The following is a 20,955-nucleotide window of genomic DNA, read 5'->3' on the forward strand; positions in this document are numbered from 1 at the left end:
GCCCTTGGGACCCCCACATTGCTTTATGATTTTGTTATGATGCCCACTGCCTTGATACTTAACGTGACTGGGCCGTATATATATACTTCTAGAAATAAAAGGCTAAACTGTGGTTTCGTTTTGAACAGCTGGCTCGAAAATGTTCAAAGTTGGATGTTGTAGAATAGGTCCACTAAATAAAGTTATATGTTGATAGGGTTCATGGCAAGAGAGAGAGAGAGAGAGAGCGCACAAGTTACATACTCAAATGCAACAAATTCATAAATTAGCCATCACCTCTGCAGTTCAGGGTTATGGTATTGAAGAAATGTTATACTCTCTGTTGTAGGGTGTGATAGGTCTTGATATCCAAGTGTGTGTGTGAGCACATGTGTCCTTGATGGAGAAAAGAAAGGTAGCATTTTAAATACAGACATGTTTGATAACACAGGCAACAAGTTGGTTCTTAGTTTAACACAAAAGCCTAGTTTTCGGCCTTCATTGGATTCCGCAGCCCCTTGTTGGTATTAGTGTTTTTTCTTACAGCACATGTCCAAATGTGATCCGTGCTGCTTTCTGTGTTCGTTCCATCCACAAGCTTTTGTATTGAGTTTATCCCCCCACCCCCATTGCTATGCACAGACAGGAATTCAGAAGGCTACAGAGCGTTTCCAGCTTCGCAAAGCAGACAGTGCCAAGACGGGCATGTGCCTGTGTGCATTTCATTTATATCCTTGTCCCTCCTGGTCTAAGAGCATCTGGGGAAGCTTCGCAGCTCAGAAATTTCGTGCATGCCAGCCTTCTCCTGTGTACATGCAGGGTTTTGCAATTCCCAAAGATGTGCACACGGATGTGCTTGGGATCAGTAGGGGCAGTGCAAAGGTCTTGGCAACAAATTGCTGGGAACTTTGATGGCTAGAGGGCAGTGCAGGTAAGCATGCAAGAGGGGTAGAAGGCAGCTTTCTGAAGCAGGAAGCCTTCTGTACTCAAGAAGCAGGGATTCTTCTCTACCCTGGCAAATAAAAAAAAATTACATTTGGAAATTTTGGGGCTGAATAATAATTGTTTTTTAATGTTTTCTTTCTAGGTTTAACATCACGATCTAAAAAGTGGTTCTTCAGAAATTTACGCAAATTGCCCTTTATTGGTACTATTGTAAGTTTTTAAGCATTGAGCTACTTATCTATTTAATTTGCTAGGAGGAAACATATTTATTGCTCTTTATCATTTGATGCTCGGGGGGTGGGAGAGGGAATTAAAAGCATACCTGTGAAAAGAGGTCAGCTTGTTTAAAATTGAACTCAAGGCTTGAACTATTTTTTTGCAAGGAATTTGCAATTAAATTATCCCCATGATTAGAATCTGTTCATATTATATTTGCATGTGTGCTCATCTATCCTAACAGATAAAGAAACAGATGAATAAGACTATGGAAGATATGGCCAGCACCTTAAGTTTCTTGAAAGAAAAAACAGGTTATGTCAAAATCCTGCCGGCAAAAGGCTTGAGCCAACCAGATGTGCTGAAGAAGATGAAAGAATACAGCTCTATGGGTATGAGTCTGAATGCATACTGGCACATGTCAATCAGTTTCAGCATCTGCTCTGCTCTGCTCCAGTGCCAGTGTTAATTAATAAGCAGCAGCAAATGGCTGTGTATTACAAATACTCAGCCTTCATTCTCAATTAATGATGGAAGCATAGTTCTTGGAGAAGAGAACAAAATAAAAACCCTGCCACTGTCTCATAAAAGCGAAGTAATGTTAGTTGCATGAGTATGAGGAAATACTAACTTGACTTAGAAAGTTTGGAGAGCTCCTGTTTGGAGGGGGTGTAAAACCTGATTTTCATGCTTTCTCCTTGACACATATTTTTCACAAGTGTTGGACATTTTTCTCTTCCAGAAATATATTATTATAAGTTTGGGTCCCATTCTGGAGCATGAATTCCTGCCACCTGCTGTTGTAATAGTAATAGTAGTAATAATACAGATATTAATAATAATAATAATAATAATATTGTGAGTTATACCCCGCTCATCTGGTTGGGTTGCCCCAGCCACTCTGAGTGGCTTCCCACACATATAGGTTAAGGGTAAAGGACCCCTGGACAGTTAAGTCCAGTCAAAGGTGACTGGGGTGTGGTACTCATCTTGCTTCAGGCCGAGGGAGCCAGCGTTTGTCCACAAACAGCTTTCTTAGTCATATATATCAAGTAAATCAATATCCAATAATCCATTAGAATCCAATAAGCAAACAGTAAAATCAGGAAATTTACAGTTCCATGGTTAATCATTGCTTTTTAACAATAGTTAAAGAGGCAGGCTGTTTGCAAGTGCTTAGAAAACCCCTTGCCTATCTGCTGATGGTTGTCATAGAATCATAGAATCATAGAGTTGGAATAGACCACAAGGGCCATCGAGTCCAACCCCCTGCCAAGCAGGAAACACCATCAGAGCACTCCTGACATATGGTTGTCAAGCCTCTGCTTAAAGACCTCCAAAGAAGGAGACTCCACCACACTCCTTGGCAGCAAACTCCACTGTCGAACAGCTCTTACTGTCAGGAAGTTCTTCCTAATGTTTAGGTGGAATCTTCTTTCTTGTAGTTTGGATCCATTGCTCCGTGTCCGCTTCTCTGGAGCAGCAGAAAACAACCTTTCTCCCTCCTCTATATGACATCCTTTTATATATTTGAACATGGCTATCATATCACCCCTTAACCTCCTCTTCTCCAGGCTAAACATGCCCAGCTCCCTTAGCCGTTCCTCATAAGGCATCGTTTCCAGACCTTTGACCATTTTGGTTGCCCTCCTCTGGACACGTTCCAGTTTGTCAGTGTCCTTCTTGAACTGTGGTGCCCAGAACTGGACACAGTACTCCAGGTGAGGTCTGACCAGAGCAGAATACAGTGGCACTATTACTTCCCTTGATCTAGATGCTATACTCCTATTGATGCAGCCCAGAATTGCATTGGCTTTTTTAGCTGCCGCGTCACACTGTTGGCTCATGTCAAGTTTGTCTCTGACAAAGGGTGTCTTAAAACCCTGATATGGCAATGTCTGATATGAGGTCAGGCGAGCGGCAGGTGGGTGTGACTTAGAAAAAAAAAACAGCCTTGTGGGTCAGAAAGGGAGACCTGCTGGGCCTAATTCTGCATGCAGAGTAAAGGTTCCCCAGCTCTGTGCTAGACTAGTTTTAATGTTGTCTCCTTAGTCAATCAACTGCAGTTTTGATCGGCAAAGTGCTTTTAAATATGACGGGCGGTTTCTTGTCTCCGTGCTTTCAGGTGAAGTAAACTGGGAAGACGGGAAAGTGTCTGGGACAGTGTACAGCGGGGATCAGAAACTCACGGATCTGCTTGTGAAGGTAATTCAGTGTGGTAAAAGCTATATGTTTATCCTTCTGTTTGTTGAAGAAGAAGAAGAGTTTGGATTTGATATCCCGCTTTATCACTACCCGAAGGAGTCTCAAAGCAGCTAACATTCTCCTTTCCCTTCCTCCCCCACAACAAACACTCTGTGAGGTGAGTGATGCTGAGAGACTTCAGAGAAGTGTGACTAGCCCAAGGTCACCCAGCAGCTGCATGTGGAAGAGCGGAGACACGAACCCGGTTCCACAGATTATGAGTCTACCGCTCTTAACCACTACACCACACTGAATGCATGTGTGTGATTTTTAATTTTTTTAATGACTTACTTTAAATGTAGCAAGTTCTCATTTTGTATTTTTTATGTTGTGAACTGCCCTGTGCTCTCTTCGGGTGAAGGGCTGTATACAAATTAAATCATAAGGATAACTAATTCTCCCTGTAATGAGGCGTTCTATTTTGAAGGAACAGGAAGGAATGTGAAGTGGAAAGCAAATTGTGACAGTGGAAAACCCCCCCACCCCACTTGTGAGTAAATGAGGTTCAGGCAGGCCAGTGAAGTAGGTGTACTGGTTAGGCATCACACACATTGGAATTGGAAGCAGAAATTCCCCTGAATTTATGCCCTGTGAATCATTTCAAATGTATTAATGTGTCTTGCTCATAATTGTAAGGTGTGGTTTGGCTACCATATGCTGTGACTTCCAAGCATTAATTCAGTTAAACCTATCCTTCCCCCTTCCCATGCCCAGTGGAGATAGGAATTGTAGGGAAAAGGTGGAAGAGTTTGGTAGACTGTCCCTGCCTCTGCCACAGTCAGTTTACAGTGAGGTTACTTAAATCATTTTATCGCGAATCGCTTCCTGTGAAACAAACCTGATGCGATTCTGCAATGAAAGCACCCATAAAAAGAATTTCAAGCTTCAAAATACAAAATCTCCGCTAAAGAGGCTTGTTAAAAAAGAAAAGTGTTCAATAGTCCGCTTGACTCCCAAACAGTCCTCTGTATCTCTTTTAAAACTTGCTTTCCTTCTGTCATAGAAAATAAGTAGGAAGAAATGCCACGCTAGCTTTGTAGAGGCAGCTGAGGCCCACGTGATTAGAATTGCAGGAGAAGAGCAGGGCTGTGCCTGCTTCCTCACTCCTCTGCAGGCCCCTTTCAGAGGGACCCTGGGCTGCTTCTAGGATTTGAGGCCCCCAGCCACGATAGGAATGAATGGCGACAGTTGAAAATAAAACGCCTCTTCATGCCTTGGGTGGGAAGCCGCCTCTGTGTGTGCATGTAGGCTTCTCACATGATTTAGCCTAGGGGTCCCTGCTTCAGACTTTGCAGCCAAGGTGTGGATGTTGGCGAATGCGTGGAACAGGTAGGGTCTGTGAGGTTGAGGCCACCAAGCATAGCTCCACTCGTCGCTTCACACAGCTACCATCACGTGAGACGTAACTCCTAGTCAAAGCTTCTGCGGCATTAGAACTCGTTATTTGGATGATATGACAGTATGCAAAGCATTCTGGGACTAACTTTATAGCAGAGAAAACTCCACAGTGTCCTCCTGTGATTTCTCCAGAGCCAATCATCTTTGATGGATGGGGAGCGAGGTGACTTTCTCCTGTACAGTGCAGCATCACCTTTCCAGGGTTTACTTTCGAGGAGCTATCTCACCTGTGCCAATTTTCTCCCTGAAGGTTTATGAGGAATTTGCATGGAGTAACCCGCTTCATCCAGATATATTTCCGGGCGTGAGGAAGATGGAAGCAGAGGTCGTGAGAATGGCTTGTAATCTTTTCCACGGAGGGCCCAAATCTTGTGGAACAGTAAGTAACACGACATGAGTCCCACTAGCTGCAGCCAGTGTAAATGTTAAAAGATCCATTACAGAAAAAAGTGTGTGGCTTTTTTGCCTTGTTTCCAAGGGAAGCTGCGTTTGCTTTGGGTCTAGCCAACTCTCATGAAGTTGTTACTTTATTTATTAGAATATGTATATAACCTGCTCGATGAAACAGCTGCCTAAGCAGTGTACAGATGAAATTGTAGACAAACCACAGCTGAAATCCACAAAAAAGTTGAGAAACGAAACACCTTCAAATTTTGTTAAAGTTTGAAAACAAATTTTACGCAGCTAAAATATAGGTAGCTAAATTATATGTCTGCGTAGGCAGAACATATATAAGCTATCCTGACAATTAACAGCTGTGCTGGCAAACTGGTGACACAGTGGACACCAAAGGTAATTATGAAATTGTGGACAGCCTGCCAAATACCTTGGTAGTTATGCAGTCCTATTCATTAACCTCTCTTCCAAGTTGCAAGCTGCTTGGCTAGTTAGTTTACATAATGTTGATGGTTGACCTGTGCAGGCAATGAACTTGCTTGCAAATGTAAAAAGCCTTGTCATTTCTAAAGAGGACAACACCAAGAATTGTGGGTGTCCAGTTTTTGAAAAAGTCAAAATTGAAAGAGAATTGTGTTCTCCCTTCCCCCCTCTCTCTGTGTGTGTTATCAGAGCAAGTTGTATGTAATAAATATGTTGGGTGAAAATTGTGGTTGGTATTTCAGCAACTCATATGTTTAGTAGCAGCATCTTCTATATGCTGTTGCCGAGAAGGTGAGTGAATAGGCAGGAGTTCCTTTGGATCTAATGTGGATGGTGTTTGTTGCTGGAACAGTTTAGGGTCAGTAAGATTCATTCATTCATTCACTTTATTTGTATACCGCTTTTCCACACACACACACACACACACCTCAAAGCTGCTTACAACAAAGAAGCAGAGATGCATTTCAAGCAAACATTGCAAAAACTTTCATAACGTAGCAAAATAACACGATAGCAATTTCATTACAACCTAGCAAAACAAAAAATAATATACAAAATAACCACATTTCAATACTGTAAATGAAACAAGATTAAATGACATGCAGCATTCAATAGCAAAAAGAACAAGGGAGCGTCACAGTTTCACTTTAGACCTAGAAAAACACTCCCTGTGGTTTGACTCAGTGACCCTCTCCGGCAGCCACTTGCAAGGCTTGCAAGAACAAGGGGTGGGGTAGCGGGAAACAACCCCCCTCCCCAATGTTGCTAATGAAGATATGGGATGAGAGGCCTAAATCCAGCACAGATTTAGGCGTGCTTAACCCCATTAATTTTAACTTCGTGTCGCAGTTAGCCTAGGGTTTATGACCCTAGCAATTCAGTGCCCCATTCTATAAACAGTGTTTCTCCAACTTGGGTCCCCAGCTGTTATTGGACTACAGCTCCCATCATCCCTGACCACTGGTCCTGCTAGCTAGGGGTGATGGGTGTAGTCCAACAACAGTCATGCTCTGCATACTGTCAGTCTGTTAAATGCAAGAGGCATTGTATGTGGGCCAGGATCTGGGAACCCTGGCTTTCAAAGCTGCCAATGCCAAGAGGGTGATGGGGAGGAGAGAATGGATGCCATAGATGGACTTGAAACCAACTGGACATTGTTTGGCTACACATCTGTACTAGGTCAAGGGCTTGCCTTTTGATGGGTTTGATGTTTTACTGTGGTTTTATAGTTTGTTGGAAGCTGCTCAAGAGTCGCTGCGGCAACCCAGTCAGACAGGCAGCGTATAAACGATAAATCATCATCTCTTTACCCTGGCTTTTGATACATGAGATGCATGTATTCAGGACCTACCCGGTTCTTGCAATTTGTTTTACATATTTTAAATACTGAATTTTAAATGGCTGTAACTGCCCTGGAGCCTGATGATGAAGGGTAGGTAATAATCGAAATAATAATGATGCACTTTAAGTGAAGTATACTGATTTGCTTTTGTACCAAGAGAGATGAACATCTTTATGTCCATATTTATATTCTCCATACGTTTCCCCAGAGTAAAACTGTCAGGTTCACAATACCGTTTCCAGTTCCTGGACGTACATGAACTTGCAAGATATAATATTGCCATTCGATATGCAGGATGGTGTTAATCTTCTAACTCCATGTAAATAAAAGCTATCAGAAAAACTACCAAGAATTAAAAAATATCTGTTTTTCTTTAGCCTCCACTCTGTTCCTTATGAACAACGAAACCAGCCTCTAGAGTTCTACTGCTAGGATGCTTATCTGTGCTACGGACTTAGACTTAGACTGAAATTTATTCTCCAGGGAACTCTGGGAACTGTAGTTCACGAGGGATAGAGAAGGCTAAGGGTCTCTAGCAACCAGCACCCTCACCATACCACATTTCCCAGGAATTACTGAGAAAGCCACGATGAATAAACTGCAATACATCTTAGTGATTAATGTAGATATGTCCTAAGTTTGCCTTTCACAGTCATCTGCGCTGATCCAAAAATACCTTCTGTACATTGTCTGTATTCGCAGGTGCTTCTGTGCTTCATGTACATTTTTAGGAATGTGACTGTGGGGTGAACAACAACAACAACAACAACAACAACTTAATATTTATACCCCGCCCATCTGGCTGGGTTTCCCCAGACACTCTGGGCAGCTCCCAACCGAATATTAAAAACACAATACAGCATTAAACATTAAAAACTACCCTAAACAGGGCTGACCAGATGTCTTTTAAAAGTAAGACAGTTGCTTATTGCCTTGACATCTGATTGGAGGGCGTTCCACAGGGCGGGCGCCACTACCGAGAAGACCCTCTGCCTGGTTCCCTGTAACTTGGCTTCTCGCAGCAAGGGAACCTCCAGAAGGCCCTCGGCACTGGACCTCAGTGTCTGGGCTGAACGATGGGGGTGGAGACGCTCCTTCAGGTATACAGGACCTGAACACCAGAGTAAGGATAAAATTCCAGTTCTAAGTACTGAGGCAGCTGCTCTTGTTCAACGGCAGATGAAAATTGCCAATGAGTTCTCTGAAAGAGGCTTATTTGTGAGGAGGGCTGTTCCTCTTGTGTCTGTGGGGCTGAACCGGAGACTGTTGTTGCCCACCAGTTGAGGCTGAGTGCTTCCAACTTAGCAGCGGCACACTGAAACCACTGCTCTCGGTGCCCAGTCACCAGCCGTGACCTAGACTGGGTAAGGCATTGTTGCTAAAGAAGCAGCAGGCTCCCAGGCAGTGATGTAAGGAAGTGAGGGTTGTACTTTCGTGTGCTCGGAGACCTTATTAAAATTAATTTCTTGCAAACTCGTCTTGCAGGGTTAGCATCGCCTTGCAATCTGTAGGAGGAGTAGGAGCTGCCCACAGACAGTGAAACTTAGGAAGGAGGTTAACAGTTCAAAGGACTCTGAGGTGCATGGCTAGCGGTTAATAGAACTCACTTGGACCAGAAAATACAACATGGTGTTTTGAGAAGGCTGTGTGGCATAGGAAACAATTCTTCAATGATATGAATAGTTGCTTGAATAGCTGCATATTTGTTGGTGGTTAGCATTTACTTCGCATTTCCTCTCAAGGGTTAAAGGGCTTCACATATATTCTCAATGAATGCTTACAACTACCCTGTAAGACAGGCTAGTATCCTCCTCCTTGCTACAGATGTGTGTGTAATTCAGCAGCTTGGTGGGATCATCACAGCTCTTAATCACTAAACCCCAGTAGGTCTTAGGAGCCACAGTTCCATTTTGCACAAACGTACTGACACCACACTTTCAAAAGAGCCTAAATACCATTTAACTGAATCCGTGCAGACTTAATTTGCTGGATTCACCAGTGCAGCCTTTATTTGCTTAGTTAATTCTGTTTGACTTTTGGCAACATAAAATGGGTTCTTCTGCACTATAGAGAGAAAAAGGCTTACGTACAATTAACAATTCTTTTTTTAAAAAGTGGTACAGTCTTTGTTAATTGATTATTGCCATGCCTGTCAATATATCTTCCTCCTTTATTCTTGCTGTAGATTTCTGGAAGCTAAAATGTGTTTTTGGAATTCTGAGTGTCCGGTTTTTGTTTTGTTTTTTACTTGAGAGTAGAGCACGGATACTTCCTTTTCCTAATCTTTTAAAAAAATGTTTTTCTTGATCTATTTTCTCGTAGTATATAATTGTTGAGTTTCAAGGCCCTACCTCAGTGCTTGGGCACGGCAAATGTTTATCCTGAGGCTTAATAACGATGCCTGATTAATGAAAAGATAATTAGGGCATTACCGTGTGCTCTGGTTTCTGTCACGAGGTTCCGTTGTGCCAGAAGCGGTTTAGTCATACTGGCCACATGACCCAGAAAACTGTCTGTGGACAAACGCCTGCTCCCCCGACCTGAAAGCGAAATGAGCGCCGCAACTTCATAGTCGCCTTTTGTCAGGAGCTCGTCCTACACTCAAGTAGGACCCTGGCAGAGACACATGCCCAACTGGCATGTTCTCCCCCTCCTGGTTGATCGTTCGGGAGCTTCAAAAGCCGGAACATCACAGCGACCAATGCCAACAGACATCAGCACACTTAGGGATCCACAGAGTCTTCCCAGCTTACGTAACAGACCTCAGCAACTCAGCATTTTGGCTAATCTACTTTATTTACATATAAACACACAGAGAGCACTGCAACATGGCTCCCTCTCTCTCTAGCCTCAGACAGCAAAGAGAAAGAACGAAGGACAATAGTCCCACGTCACGGAACACAGTAACACAAACATCCTGTCTCCATCACTTCCCACTTTGTGGAGTCAAAACATACACCGTCATGTGACAGACAAAAATCCCATGACTGCAATCATGGAGCAAGAATTCTAACACTTTTGACTGGACTTAATTGTCCAGGGGTTCTTTACCTTTTACCTTTGGACTCAGGTCCTCCTAATACATGCATGCTGTGGAGCCCCTTCTTTGCTACTTCCTTTGTAGTTGCTTCAGAATTTTTTTAAGCCCACAGAGTTTCACTTCTCAGCAAGTTTACATAACAACCTTTTTATGATTCCTCCCCTTGGGAGGTGCATCATAGAAACCTCCCTCAGCCAACCCCCACAAAACCAAACAACTTACCCTTAGATCTCCCCCTGCCTCTGCAAGCCAGCTGCAAGCTCCCATACTTCTGTGTCCTTCACTGACTATACTCTAGTTGTTAATCTAAAGAGGTAAGACATGCCAGAGATTTTGCCATGAAATGTTTGTGAGAGGCATGGAATGTTTGCAGAAGTGTGTCAGTGCAAGAGCATGAGGAACAGGGAGAGATGCAATATGATCCCAACCCTTTGTAATTATTTTCCTGAAATTAAAACTTGCAAATCTCTGCTGCCTTTGCAATCTGCTAGCACCCGCCACTCATCAAAAGCCACTGAGCCCAAGCATCTTCTAACTATTACTGTCCTTCAAAGAAAGTTATTGAGCTGTTATGCTAAACAAAGAAACTAAATGTGGCGAAGAGCTGTAGCAGTATTCTGATTGCCTGACCCAAGGAATTCCAGGGTGACTTTGCCACATCTACTGCGCCCGGGCATGTTTTACATTGTGAAATGGGGAGCTTTCGTTTTTAGTCTCTTCCCTTGCAACATATGACCTGCCGCCTCTGATTTATTTCCAGTTTACAAAGGCCGTGCACGTAGGCCTTATTGGCACTTCCAGCCTGTAATGGAGCCAATTTTTCCACTTGACTTTCAAATGCAAAATATATTGCAACAGTGAGAAAAAGATTAGGGACACAACGCACAGTCTGAACCTCTGGTGAAAACTGAAAGCCTGCCAAGTCATAAGAGCAGTCCCACTGCTCTTACCCATAAAGAATTAATTGCCAGTGGCAGCATTTTGTTTTTACCAGAGGTTCAGGCTATGTGTCGCTCCAGTTTTGCTGTGTCTGTGGGCATAGATGTGCTGCCGTCTTGTGGGTTTCCAAACAAACTCAGAGGATTACATGCTTCTGTCGTACTGCTCTACCATTGTAACAAACTTGATATTGCCTCTTGTGCTTGCCAAACCATTCCCACTATTACGAGGAAACTATCCATGATCTTTAATCCCAGAATCAAAGGATATTCCTCTTGGTCTCTCACGCACCCTTTCTGTCTTCTGCAGACTTCAGAAATGTACATCTTAAATGTGCTCTTCCCTGCTCAAACTGGCAACATTCAGAATAATCTTCTCAAGAAACAAAGTGAAAAGGAAAAATGAATAATGCCATTTTTTTTGCCCAGCTGTTCTGGGGGGGGGGGTTAATAACTAGATATGCACTGGAAGCAGAATTTCCCTCCCTCCCTCCCTCCCAAATGTTGATGTATGTACTACAGCTTCCATCAGTGGCTGTGCTGGCAGGTGCTGATGGGAGTTATAGTACAACATATGAAGGGGCACCAGGTTGGGGAAGGTTACTATGAAGATTTCCCGTCAAGTAATTTCCCTACACAGAACAGGATAGAATAAAAGAGGAGTTTATTGTATAGGAAATGCTATCTTTGGTTTTATTTATTTGGGGGCAGGGAGATGACACCCCATGCTTCCCTCACTTGCAAATAAGCCCAGCCTTTTCTTTCCAGACACATGCCATGTTGAAATTAGCCAGTGCTTTACTCAAATCCCACTTGGGAAGAACAACAGCACTGGGATAAGAATCTTGCTGAGCAACATACAATTCCTTGTTAGTGTTTTCACAGCTGTCCGGCTTCTGCTAAAAACAAACAGTGCATCATCTGTTCTTTCTTTGTTAGAGGGATAGGGTCGGGAGTGACGTATTGTCTTGTCACTTGTGCAATGACAGTTTGTTTTCTTGGCTTGTGTTTTTTTAAAGGGAGAGGAATCAAAAAGATGTGGGATCTTACATTGACAAATTGTGAGCTATATATTCCAAGGGGGTTACAGTGATTCTGAGAATTGGTAGGCAATTACAGGTTTCAAAGATAAGCCATAGGCGGATAGCTCAGTTGGTTAGAGAGTGGTGCTGATAACGTCAAGGTTGCAGGTTCGATCCCTGCATGGGGCAGCTGCATATTCCTGCATTGCAGGGAGTTGGACTAGATGATCCTCAGGGTCCCTTCCAATTCTACAATTCTATGGCAGGGAGCTGATTTAAATTTGTACTCGTTCAGTAGGACTTCGTGGTTTCATCTTGCAAGTAATTTTTTATCGTGCGAGTTACTACTTCTGACACACACCCTTTTTTTTCATACGCCCACGCCTTTATTATTTGTCATTTATTTTTTAAAAAACATACCATTCACCTTTCCTTATAGTAAGTGCACTAAATCTATTACATTGACCTTCAGTACTGGCATTGTGTTCTCATGAAGTTTCCACAGCTGAGGCATAGTTGTGGGTAGTTCAACTGTAATAACCTCCCCCGAAGAATCTTGGGAAGTGTAGTTTGATGAGGATGTTGAGAATTCCCACACAGAACTACACATCCCAGGATTCCTGGGAGAGGAATGTTAATATTAAACTGGTTTGTAGTGCAAATATACCCGCTGTCGCCCAAGTACCATAAACAAGGAAATTTGAGATTTGCTGCATGAGGCTCTTTCTCTCTCTTCTATCATAGAAATGGTTCTTGTTTATTCATATACCATGTAGGATGCTTAAAAATAATCGTAATAGGGTGCTGTTTTGCTGTGGAATGCCAATGTTATATGTAGTGGAACTGACAGATTAGCAAGGAAGAGTTATACCCTCTAAACTTCCTTCAAGAGAGAGTGTATCTATATTTAAATATATGTGATAAGACACCTCTCCTTTTCCCTTAAAATAGTCAAATTCTTGAGATAATGCATTCAGCTTTTTTTTTTTTTTTTGCATACAGAATTAGAAAGATATCCCCAGACATTGTCTGCTTCATTTTTCGCTCGTCACGTTCTGAGCTTCCCCCTTGTATTAGAGGAAGTCAGTCAGCTATACATGCTTGGAAAGGCTGTCAGCTGTTGCTGAGTCACCTGGCATTGGCCAGCTGCCCAATATATTGCAAAAACCAGAATAAATGTCGTGTGACAGTGATTCATACAGTCTCAAGGAGATAATAGTCTGCACTGCAAGGTAACCAAGACAGTGTTATATAGGCTAAAGTTGACATCAAAGCTTTAAGCAGGGGTCTGAACGTGACAGTTCTGCAATTGCACTCACAACCTCACCCAGTAATGGACGAGACTCTCATTTACATTTCTATTGCTTATAAATTTTGGATTGTCCCATCAAGAGTGGTCATAATCTTCAAAATACCACAACTCTGCTCTTTTCTGATATGCACAGTAGCTGGAATGTTAGGAGACGCTTTTGCACAAAGAAGTTAAGAAAGAGTGGCTTGGACGCTGGATTCCACAGCACCAGGCCAACAACAACAACAACAACAACAGCCAAGTTTCTTAAGCAGATTTCTCATTCAACTGTCTCCGTTTCTCAGATTACTTCAATGTCTCTTTGGGTATATGTGTACCAACAAGTCTGGCTGCAGAAAAGTCCTTGCCACAACTGCTGTCATCCGTTCCTCTTTACTGGAAAGGGTTTCATTGTTGAGAATATATATATATAAAGGCTTGACTTGGCTTGATTTTGCCTTTGCTTGATTTCGGTGTTGCTGTGGCACTTACATCCTCTCCTGTGATATGTGTATGTGCGTGCGTGGGTGTCTATATTTGTGTGTGTGTGTGTGTGTGCGCGCGCGCACTTGATACTCTTTCAGAGTTTCTGATAACTAGGGACTAAAATTCACTTTCCAGTATAAGACGGTACTTCCGTTTGTATGTGGTCATTTAAATGTGTCTGTTGTTTTTAATTCCTTCTTAACAGATGACCTCTGGTGGGACTGAGAGCATCCTGATGGTCTGTAAAGCTTACAGGAATTTGGCTTACGAAAAAGGAATCAAGCACCCAGAAATGTATGTAGCCCATTAGCCCATTCTCTCCCCCCCCCCCCTACACACATTCTGTATCTTATTTACGGAAGAGAAAGCTATTAATGGCTACAAGCAATGGAGGCAGCAATGCTTCTGAACACCAGTTTCTGGAAACCACAAAAGCAGAGTGTGCTCTTGTACTTGGATTCGGCTTGCAGGTCTCTCCTAGGCCTCTGGTTGACCACTGTGAGAACAGGATGCTGGACTAGATGGGCCATTGTGTGTGTGGGTGTGTGGGTGTTTTTATTCCCCCTCCCCAATAAAGTAACTAATCACACCTTTAATATAGGAGAAGTTATTTTCACTAAGCATCTTTTTAGACTTGTCACTACTTTAGCTTTTCATATGCTGGGCCAATACTGTTTATATTTTCACACACACCCTTTTCAAGAATCTCCTGATATGATGTTTTGAGAAAGGAGGGGGCGGAAACTGCTCTTCTACTCATCCGCTCCTGACTGCCTGCCTGTGTGTGGAGACAGTCTTCTCTATGTAGTGACTAGATGGCTGAGTGGGAGATCTAACACTCATGCAAGCCAGTAGTTCTTTAGTTTGTAGTAGCTATTAGAAATAAAAGGAGTTATGCTTCACAGCTAGCTTCTGCGTTATTTATACTCTGCTGAGTCTGGTGCTCACAATGCACAGTTGTGGGTCCAGTGCATTGAAAGTGCTCCAGTTGCCTAGCCCCATCGGGGCAGAACCGGTTATTGAGCCCAGTCGCTGACATCGGTTGAAAGGCGTACTGACAAATACTTTATACTGAAGATAATGGAATCCAAAACTAAACGGGAGGGGTAGCCAAACATGGTTCCCTGCAGATGTTTTTTGGACTCCCAACTACCATCCCCTATGGCCGATAGTCATACTCTGAACTAAACTCTGCATTCACTGCAGAATGGCAAGAATTCAAAAAGCACAACTTTGAAACCTCTTCTAAATGCACCCCCCCCCAAAAAAAACCCCTTTGCTTATCTAGGAGCACTTTGGAGTTTGGTTGTTGTTCGTGGAAGAATAAACTCTCAGTGGAGGCAGAATAATAGGATCACAAAGTTGGAAGGGACCACAAGGATCATCTAGTCCAGCCCCCCCTGCAATGTGGGAATCTTTTGCCCAATGTAAGGCTTGAATCCGCGACCCTGAGCCCTTCCATTTCAAAAGCTGCCTGCCATGCAGAGGGTGGTGACTTGTTTGCGACAAGCCAAATGCCCCACTGGGCATACAGAATAACTTGGGCACTTTTCCAAACTGTGGTCTTGTGTGGTTGCTGTTTTTTTAATAGCAAAACCAACTTATCAGAGGTCCATGCGATGCATGTATTTCTTTAAGTCCCCCACATCTCCCAGGCTTTCGGGTATATATCAGTTTATTTTTGTGCAGACAAGGAGGGGATGAAACAGGAAAGATACGAATCACGGGCAACTACAAACGTTTTCTGAGACATCTTGCTATATCTGTCTTCCCCAGGCTGGTTCCAGTGAGTGTCCATGCGGCATTTGATAAAGCAGCTCATTATTTTGGGATGAAGATTGTGCACATTCCATTGACCAAGACGATGCAAGTGGATGTTAAGGTATTGCTCAGATGTTCTCAGACCTCTTATCAGTAGTGACTCTGTAAAGTATTGAACATCGTTGGGCTTCCTAGGACAGGGTTCATCAAAAGGCCCTGTATCCCAATCATAGTTGCAGGCCTGATGTGCCATTCTGAAGACTGGTATCTAATGGAGCATCTTGACTGCCTGATCGTTTCCTCTTGATTTTTTTCAGGCAATGAAGAGAGCCATTTCCAAGAATACAGCCATGCTGGTCTGCTCAGCACCGCAGTTTCCTCATGGAGTCATGGACCCAATTGAGGAGGTCGCAGAGGTAACTACCTTTGTGCTACTTCAACCTGAGATATACATTGCTTCCTGTAAGGACGGGAGAGAGTTGTTTTCAACACACGAAGTTTATCCCGCCAGCCCCCCCGGTCTATAGCCGATGAATGGAAAACCCAGCTGCAAGGACAGAACTGGTCTCCTGCATGGCACCATGTGTCCATAAATACAAACTCACATCACTTGCAAAGTGACTGCAATATCCTGATGTAGCTGAGTACAGCTCCACATCTTTGGAAGATAGCTGCAAACGGTTCTATTACCATACCTTCTGTGGGCTTAGGCCAGGGGTTGGCAACCTAAGGCCCATGGGCCATAAGCAGCCCATTGGTATCGTTTAAGCGGCCCATGGACCCCCACCGCCCGCTCAGTCGGCTCCCATGTGCCGCCCTAAACCAGCGCTGAGCAGAGTGGGGACTGTTGACAAAACCTATTGGTGTTTCACAACTTTCTGACTAGTTGCAGGACCTTAGCCAGACCTAGCAGAGTAAACGCAGAATCCACGGAAGCAATTGGCGACTTGGCTGCAGACAGGATAGACGAAGCAGGAACCAGGAACTTGTAGTTAGGTGTTTATTATATACAGTGGACTATTTACAGGAACAGAACACGGATCTTTTGCTAGCTTTCTCTGACACGACTCACAACTCCTACACTGACACACAGAACTCTGAACTCCAAACTCTGAACTAACACATTCCAGTTAGTAGGCCATTACTTATCACTCCCTTGAGATAGCTTGACCAATCAGGGAGCTGTCTCCATGTCTCTGTTATCACCAGGCAGACTTACTCCTTCACATGACCTTCTGGCTGTCTGCCAAACCTTAATTGACTCTGTGTGAGTAGCTGCACGTACACAGTTTCCCAACAGGGACCGCCTTCCGCGACGCTGGCCGGCTTCCCATTGGCTGCAGGAAGCCCCTGCAGCCAATGGGAAGCTGTGCACACCTCCTCCGCTCTGGGAGGAGCACTGGAAATAGCGTTTGCACATGCATGCGTGCGCACGCACTCCGGCCCACTGCAGCGTCTGTGGGACCGTGAACCGGCCGAAGCCACAAAAACTTTGCTGACCCCCGGCTTGGGCATTTCAACTGCTCCCTCCTCCTTGCTGCAATGGAAGTTTTCACCAAGTGTCACCCGCTCTAGCAAAACGTATGACTTGCTGAGCAGATACCTGTGTGGGCTCAGCCCAGGAGAGAGAGTGCTGTGTGCTCTGGCATGTGTGTCAGCTGTGGCTCTCGGTTAGAAGCATACATCTACACTGTAAGTGCAAATTTATGTAGCCAATTTATGCTCCAAATCCTGCCCTGGGCATTGGGGTGGGAGTCAGGCTGTACCTTAAGAGAGGGGCTTCAGCTCAGTGGTGGTGAACATGTTTTGCATGCCAAGTATCCCTGCTTCAACCTCCTGACATCTCTAGGTAGGAATGGCAATGATTTTTGCATCAAATTCTCTGCCAGTCCATATAGAGCTCGATCTGACTTGGTATAAGGCAGTGCCCTACATTTCATACTGCTTAAGTATCCTGTAGCGCGAATACTAAGCATGAGCTGTCCAAGCATTTAGTTGGAAGTCGGAGCGACCTTGACTTTGCCAGCAAAAGAAGACATGAGCAAAACACGTCCCTCACAAGGTCTGTTCCTTGGGATCAGTTTTGGATTTGAAGCAACCTTGTATTGATACAGATCTCCCCGTTCCTTGACTTCATGAGGATCAAAGGGAGGAAAACAGTTTGGAAATTACAAATAGAAGGACTTTGGTAGACACTACCAGAATCTGAAGCCACTGGTCAGGGCCTCCTTGCTTGTAGAATGCCTTGAGAATGGTGAATTTTGCATCTTTTGGGGGAAGAATGCTCAGTCATCTTTTCAAACAATGTAAATAGGTTTGATACTTTTGAGGTTCACACTTGGCAGGAAGTTTCCGTCTCGTTGCTTTTGGTTTAGCTGGAGAAACTAAGTTGATTTCCCCCTTTGGCACAGCTTGCATTGAAATACAAGATTCCCTTCCACGTGGACGCTTGCCTGGGAGGCTTTCTCATTGTCTTCATGGAGAAGGCAGGGTACCCTCTGAAGGGGGGTTTTGATTTCCGAGTGAAAGGTGTCACCAGCATTTCTGCAGATACCCACAAGGTGAGTTTAAGCAGGTTTAATGGAGGAAATCTAGCTTGAGTCGATTGTCCACTCTCCAAACTGGATCAGGCATGCTTCCTTTAATTCTGCTTCCGCTTCATTTGCACGGAAAGACTTTTATGATCATTGCCACTGGACATTTGCCCTAAACTGCAATCCTAAACATAAGTCCTTGCAAATAAATCTCACTGCACTTCTGAGTAAACTTGTTTAGGTTCAGGGTATATAAGCATGATGGCAGATATGTACACAGCAAGAGAATTTACCTTTGCAAGAAAGGAGTGGAATAGAAGACTAGATGCATTAATTAATACATTAATACATTAATCTTCAGAATGTTTGGAACTGGGTTCAGATGTGATCCTCTGTCTTTTGACACCTGTCCCCTTGTTAGGTCCCATTTTTGAACGAGACACTCTAAATAGCTTGCAGGCTTCCCATAGGCATCTGCCTGGCCATGGTGAGAGCGAGATCCCGGTGCAGGTGGGTCTTTGGCCTCATCTGGCAGAGCTCTCACCTGCCCATAGACTTTCAGCAGCTGCAATGCTTTATAAGAAAAAAGAAAATCCACACTTAACATTTTAAAAATCACTGAAGCCAGTGTGAAATCATTAAGTTGCCGGTTCTACCTGCAATTCCCTGCAGAAGAGGTTTGAACATGTCTGTGGAATTCAGTCTCCATCAGATTCTTGTGTGGGGGGATTTGTATTAAATGCTTGCTGCTTATTGCTTTGCAACTTGGACTCCCATCTCTTCCTCTGCAGTACGGCTATGCGCCAAAGGGCTCCTCCGTGATCCTGTACAGCAGTGAGAGATATCGGCAGTATCAGTTCTTCATTGCCCCTGACTGGCCAGGAGGTATCTACGCCTCCCCTACCATGTCTGGTTCCAGGCCAGGTGGCCTCATCGCAGCTTGCTGGGCGACCATGATGCACATAGGAGAAGACGGATACGTGGAATACACCAGGAAGATAATTGCAGCTGCGCGCTTCCTCGAAGCAGAGTACGTGCGGGGTTTAAAGGGGACAAAGCCAGATGCTTCAAATAGAGATTTTGAGAGATGGTCGGGGCCACCCATCTGCCATCCGTGACGTCATAATGTTGTTTAAATTTGTCCACCTGTCAAATTTGGCCCATGAGGCTGATCCTGATAAGGACATGGCCCATGAAGCTAAAAGAGCCCCCCATCCTTGGGATAGCAGGTGGTGGCAGCTCCTTGAAGAAGAGAGGCACACAGACTTATCCTCTATGAAAACTTAAGAAAACATTGGCCTCATTAAGATGTCATGCTAGACAGGGGATGGGGAAGCTATGGCCTTCCAGATGTTGTTGAACTACAGCTCCCATTATCCCTGACCATGAGCCGCAGGTTCCCCGCCACTGAGACAAACCATTGTTTAGTGTGATATAAACAGGCTTGTGCAAGCCTAAAGCACACATGCTGCCCTCTCCTCCTCCAGCCAGCATGGCTGCAAGGAGTTTGGAAGTGTTGGCTTACATTTTCCTTTGACAGCGGCGTATTCGTCAACCTTCTGTTTGTGTGAAATGAGCCAACTTGAAACCATGGTTAAGCCACAGTGGGAAAGCTTCTGAACTGCTCCTTGCAGCTGTTCTGGAGGGGAAGAAGGGTGACACTGATCAATAACCGCTTTCTGTGCTCTTTTAGGGGAAGATTGAGGTTTCCCCTGAATTTAGAGGGAGGGAAGCCAGCCTTTGACGATAATAAAAATCTGAACAATATTGTCAGAATTAAATGTAATTAGGGTGTATGCATCATCCCCCCCCCCGTCAGTATCAACCTCTGGGTATAGGGCGGTATATAAATTCAATAAAGAATAATAGTGGAAACTTTTTAAACTTGCATCTTTTTAAGGCTGCGGAAAATTGACAACATCTTCATCTTTGGAAATCCCGAGGTGTCTGCACTTGCTTTGGGGTCGGACACATTTGACATATATCGGTTGTCAAACATGTTAATAACAAGAGGATGGAATCTGAACATTCTGCAGTTTCCTCCAAGGTGAGCTCGTTGTGATTTTGGGCTCTGTGGGCTGAGTGCTTTGATGATCACCTGGGAGGTAGGAGAATGAGCAACAGTCAAGGAGCTGTTTTGGCGCCCGCCGGCCCTCCCGAGGAAAATCTATTTACCGCAATAGCCACATTAGAAATTACTACATTTTACGTGAGCCAAGTACTCAAAGCGTCTGGAGTGAGAGGGCATGGCGAGGAAGGGCAAAGGGCCATTGTGCCACGATGCGAAGAGGACGGGAAGCTTCTCCCGCATTTGATCTCGCAAAGACGCTTTGTTTTTTAAACCAAAAAAGTGTTGACACAGATGGCTTCTGCATTTCAATAGCAGAGCAAAAAAGGTATTGACTTGTTGGGTGTTCTGTGACTTCACAACGCTCCGAACGAATAGCTTGGTTTCTCAAGAGGAACAGGAAGCACAGAGAAGTAGCGCTTCCTGTTTCATTCATGTAAATTTACAGCCAGCTCCAGTCTGTGTTCAAAACCCAAAGCAGCTGCTGTATTCCACACAGGTGAGCATCGTGTATGGATGAAAGATGCTCTTTGGATCTACCAGCAGTTTTCTAGAACTAAAAGAAAGGCTATGTACAAATGCCTGCAAAACAGAACAGCACTATTGGGAACAAAGCTAATTTTTTTTGCTTTTTCTCTCCTTCCCTAGTATTCATTTTTGCTTAACCCAAGTGCACACGAAGCCTGGGGTGGTTGAACGGCTGCTGAACGACATCAAAGAATGTGTCCATGATATCATGAAGTTCCCTAAGGACAAGACCACTGGCCTGGTAAGACGACCCTCAAATTCAAAGGGGATGCTTTGGTTTGAAT

The 20,955-nt window shown here is 44.1% G+C and overlaps 1 protein-coding gene across 1 annotated transcript in view; it reads left to right on the plus strand.

Annotated features, from left to right (window-relative positions):
• Window positions 1-20,955, plus strand: part of SGPL1 (sphingosine-1-phosphate lyase 1) — a 34,662-nt gene that overhangs the window by 11,239 nt on the left and 2,468 nt on the right. Inside the window, exons 3-13 of the mRNA XM_028729554.2 lie at window positions 1,067-1,134; window positions 1,385-1,532; window positions 3,266-3,345; window positions 5,033-5,161; window positions 13,986-14,074; window positions 15,557-15,662; window positions 15,859-15,957; window positions 17,953-18,102; window positions 18,867-19,105; window positions 19,976-20,122; window positions 20,792-20,912. Of these exons, the coding sequence (XP_028585387.2) occupies window positions 1,067-1,134; window positions 1,385-1,532; window positions 3,266-3,345; window positions 5,033-5,161; window positions 13,986-14,074; window positions 15,557-15,662; window positions 15,859-15,957; window positions 17,953-18,102; window positions 18,867-19,105; window positions 19,976-20,122; window positions 20,792-20,912 (1,376 nt within the window). The remainder of the gene's footprint in view (window positions 1-1,066; window positions 1,135-1,384; window positions 1,533-3,265; window positions 3,346-5,032; window positions 5,162-13,985; window positions 14,075-15,556; window positions 15,663-15,858; window positions 15,958-17,952; window positions 18,103-18,866; window positions 19,106-19,975; window positions 20,123-20,791; window positions 20,913-20,955) is intronic.

Source organism: Podarcis muralis, chromosome 6, assembly GCF_964188315.1.
Source record: "Podarcis muralis chromosome 6, rPodMur119.hap1.1, whole genome shotgun sequence".
Lineage (NCBI taxonomy): Eukaryota > Metazoa > Chordata > Lepidosauria > Squamata > Lacertidae > Podarcis > Podarcis muralis.